The sequence below is a fragment of the Cynara cardunculus genome (assembly GCF_001531365.2).
Source record: "Cynara cardunculus var. scolymus isolate 2C chromosome LG 5, CcrdV1, whole genome shotgun sequence".
Taxonomy (NCBI): domain Eukaryota; kingdom Viridiplantae; phylum Streptophyta; class Magnoliopsida; order Asterales; family Asteraceae; genus Cynara; species Cynara cardunculus.
The window spans coordinates 439,665-444,071 of record NC_037532.1 but is presented as its reverse complement, the minus strand read 5'-3'; the positions used below and the strand labels follow the sequence as shown (position 1 = coordinate 444,071).

The following is a 4,407-nucleotide window of genomic DNA, read 5'->3' as shown; positions in this document are numbered from 1 at the left end:
TTGATCATCAACTACACTTCTTAAATTATGTGTTTGTTTCTTGCATTTTTCGTTTTAATCCTCTTATGCCTTCGTAATCTATGCGTCTTTAACAAAGGAATCGTTATATAACAATTAAAAAGTTCGAATTTGATGCAAAAAGATCAAGACCCATTTGCTTAACTTTGCGTATTCACGTGGTCTTCGTTACGTTCAGGTTCGTATGCAACTTTTGCAAGCTTTTCTCCTCCTATTTTCTTCATCTCTTGCTTCGTTTATGGAGTCGTAACTTATTGGTTTTTAATTCGAAAGATGATCTTGATTAGTGGGTTATGCATATAAATTGGGGTTATCAGCAAATATAGGTTTTGTTTAATCTAACAATCTCCGTGTTCATCGCAAATGCTTTCAATTTAATATGTTGTGTTTAGTTCATCGCATTCATTGTTTCTATTGATGTTAATTTCGTGATAAATTTGGGATTGTTTGTGTGTGCGAGTAGTCAACATTTTTGCTATGATTTTTGGATGCAAGAACGGATCTGAGCATGGTTTAACTCTTTTGTTTGCTTATACCTCCGTACAGAAGAATGTAATATTATAACTGAGCATCAGTAAGAAGAAATCATTGGAATTTTTGGTTGAATTCGGTGAAATTTCCCAATAGAAACTTGATGAAATTTCTGTTTTGGAGGTCGAAATTTGTGAAATAGTCGATAATTCGAGGGAACTCCAAGGGAAATTTGTTGTTTTTGTTTGATGAGCTTTGAGTATTATCATTGATTTGACGACCATCTTTYGTCTTTGTTTATGTATTTTGTTTCAATAAATCCCTTCATTTWATCGCATTATATATATTRCAAGAAGAAATGATCCCAAGGAAGGAAGATTGGTGAACAGAAAAAGAAAGCATAAATCGTCATCTGATCGAACCTTCACCACGGTCACAACACTGATATCGAGCTTCATTCTTAGAACCATGATAATGGTTTAGTTCAACGCCCTTGAAAACTAAGAAGAATGACACCCTTTAGAGGATCATACGAGCTTCTTATAAATGGAACTTTTGAGATTTAGGAATTCTGAGAATAAATGGCTCTTCTTTTTGTGTTTTGCCTCTATGGGTATCGCATAACTTATTTTATTTACCAGTTTTATGTAATTTAAAGCATTCGAAATTGGGTGTTTGTACGCTAACATGATCAAGAAATCAAAAAATGATGTCCTTTTAGGTAGCTTGTTATTTAAATATGGCATCTTGCAATCTTTTCATGTTCTAATTGAAACTTGTAACTCACAACGTCCTTTCTTTCCATGTTTGGTTGTGGATTAGATGGATAACGATAAGAAACATGTTGATAAACGTGCTGAGTGGCTCCAAACGGAACAATCTTCTGCTGCTGGTGACGTTTTTGGAGAGCCGCAAAAGACTCCTAGAATTGGAGACGAATACCAGGCTCAAATCCCTTCTTTAATGAAAGAAAGCGAGCTATTACAATCAGGGTTACCAGTGTGTCATGATGCCAAAACCGATGTGCAAAACCAGTTTGAATTTGGTCTGTCAATTCCCATCATTTGGGTATCTGGTCTTTTAGGTTCTGGAAATGACACTGATTTGCTTCCCGTTCCTGGTTCATCAGGTGAATCTTGGAACGTTATTGAACATGATAGTTTTCTTCTTGGTTTATATATATTTGGCAAGAATCTTCGTATTGTGAACAAATTTGTTGGAAATAAAGGAATGCCAAATGTATTGTCTTACTACTATGGAAAGTTTTATAGAAGTGGTGAACACCAAAAATGGTCAACGTATCGAAAGAAAAGAAGTAGGAAGTCTGTTCCTGGAAAAAAGATTTTCAACGGGTGGAGACGACAAGAGCTATTATCTCGCTTACTTCCTAATGTCACAGATGAATGCAAAACCAGTTTGACACAGGTATTTTCCTATGATCTCGTTCTTCATTATCACTTATATGTTATATAGCAATATAGGGTGTTTTTCTATATTGGGATTTTCTTCATTAAARCCTTGTGATTTTTCGTAAACTTCAATGGGATCATGCATCTTTTTGGAGTCATTCAGTTAAATGACCTTAAATGAGATTTCAATTAGGAGCACGACCTTATAAATTTCGTATTTTTTAACTCAATAACGAACTTGAGAAAACCTTTGATGGTTATTTTGTAAGAKTGACTTCCATAGAAGGTTATTTAACTAAATATCCCCATTTGTGGTTGCCTATATAAGCAACCCTAGTCGTCGTTTACTTGATCTTGATGACAAGTTATAAGGSGTCCTTCATTTAACCTTTCTACAGGCTTGAGAATGCGACTGCTTAACAGAAGAATGCCTAAAAACTTGCCMGAAGATCATAGATTTAAAAAGTAACTGTGACAATGTCATTAAGCTATATAACCGAGTTATATATAAGCTGTTAGGCTTCTTCTGTGTATATGCATCTTTCGCTTTTTAGGCCCTAACCAACGTCAAGAAAGTGGGACTCATAATCTTGTCTTTATTTCTCTTTACGTAGTATGAAATAAAGATATTAAATCTAAACGACCCAAATGAACGCAACATTATTTCCAAGATTCCCATTCTTGGGAATTTCGAATTTGATCTGTTTCTTTAATCTTTGCACAAGAAAGATCTTGCATTTACTACAGTAATTGAAGGAAATCTGATGTTGTTAACGATCTATGATCKCTTCCAGATGACTAGAACATTCGAGGAGGGAAATCTTTCGTTTGAGAAGTACGTTCTCACTCTAAGGGATACAGTCGGCATCAATCTTCTAGTAGAAGCCATAGGAATTGGCAAAGAAAAGCGAGATCTTCTTACTAGCAGGGCCAAGAAACCATTGAAGAACAAGAAGCTTCATGCTGCATGCTCCTCTTTAGAAACAGAAGAAATTCTCAATCTTTTGAAGGATGGCATTGGATTAAGCAAAGAAAGATTAAACGATCTCTTCTGGGAAGCTGTTTGGCCTCGTCTTTTGGCAAGAGGATGGCACTCAGAACAGCCAAGAAACTATCTTTTCCAAAAATCGAAGCATTCTTTGGTGTTTCTTGCACCCGGGGTCGAAAAGTTTTCTAGGAGGAGTCTGGAAAGAGGAAGTCAATATTTCGATTCATTCACTGATGTCTTGCATAAAGTTGCATCAGAACCGCAGCTTCTTGACCGCCAACCAGACCAGGACCAGGTGRTGCACCAGTGTGCGAAACAGGGCTCAGATGATAAACAAGATTTGATGAAATACACGATCGTGGATACCAGTTTGGTCGGGGCTGTTAAAGTGAAAGAACTCAGAAGTTTGCCTGTTTTTGAACCTGCCGATATACAAGCGTCGTCTAGTGTTTCTGGAGACAACGAACCAGAAACAGCAGAAGAATCTCGAAACAAAGATGCGAATCATGGTGGTGTCGATTCACCGGATTCTGAAACCATGGTGAACCATCTTGTTCCAGTGGTTTCAAGAATTGAAGATAAGAAGATGGATATTTCTACCAATGGGCAATCAGTAAGAAAACTGAAGTTGATATTCAAACCGAAAGCAAAACGGCTCCGGTTTACTAATCTAGCAGAGCCYATCTTAGAAAATTCCAAGCCAATGAATACTAGAAATGAAAACTCRAATGGTGAAGATGAAGCAACAGAGAAGAAGCGTAAAAGTATAGTGATAGACTTGAACAACCCTCGAGTGGCTCCAGGTTTGGATGGTGATGGCTCGTTGCTTTCTACTAAACCATCGGTTTCTTCTGAACCAACATCGAATCATGGTGCGAACACAGATCAGTATCCRGTTACAAATGGTCAAAGACAGAGTACAAGAAACCGTCCATTGACCACAAAAGCTTTAGAAGCTCTTGCTAATGGATTCTTGAACCCGAAAAAGAAGAGGAGAGGGTTGGAGGAGAGGAGCCGGAGGCGGGTTCGTGCTAAAACGGCTCTTGTCTCGAGCTGTGGTGCACGGTTTATCGAAAACCGGGTGGAAGGAGTCTTTAGTGGTAGTTCCCATATGGTCAGTGAGTCTCCAAAATGAGACGAAATGGAGTCTTTAGGGTTTGATTTGAAGCTAAAACAGCTAGTTTGGTGTCAAAWGGTTGTTTCTTCTAGAGTTGTAGGTGTAGGTTTTCTTGCTTGGTTTCAATCTGAACTCGGTGACATGGTCATGAGTTTGAGTTTTATATGAACCTTTTGAGTTTATTTCGTATTTAGCAAATATAAATTTCAGACCATCTTTTAGAASTATAGATTATAATAATACAAGGAAATGTAGAGGGAAGTTGAGATGAGAATACGAAATCACATGTGATTTTACACCAACGGTCAATGCAAGGGTGACGACATGGCTTGTGGCCAAAGTTGCGTGTGATTTTAGTGTATGTGATTTGACTGTTTTTGATGAAATATAAGATTTAAAAAATA

The 4,407-nt window shown here is 37.2% G+C and overlaps 1 protein-coding gene across 1 annotated transcript; it reads left to right on the top strand.

Annotated features, from left to right (window-relative positions):
• Positions 1-1,311: 1,311 nt before the first annotated feature.
• On the top strand, positions 1,312-4,180 carry LOC112512169. The gene is made up of 2 exons (XM_025118032.1): positions 1,312-1,914; positions 2,693-4,180. The coding sequence occupies exons 1-2, from the start codon at positions 1,312-1,314 to the stop codon at positions 4,019-4,021; spliced, it is 1,932 nt and encodes a 643-aa protein (XP_024973800.1). The 3' UTR covers positions 4,022-4,180.
• The last annotated feature ends 227 nt before the right edge of the window (positions 4,181-4,407 follow it).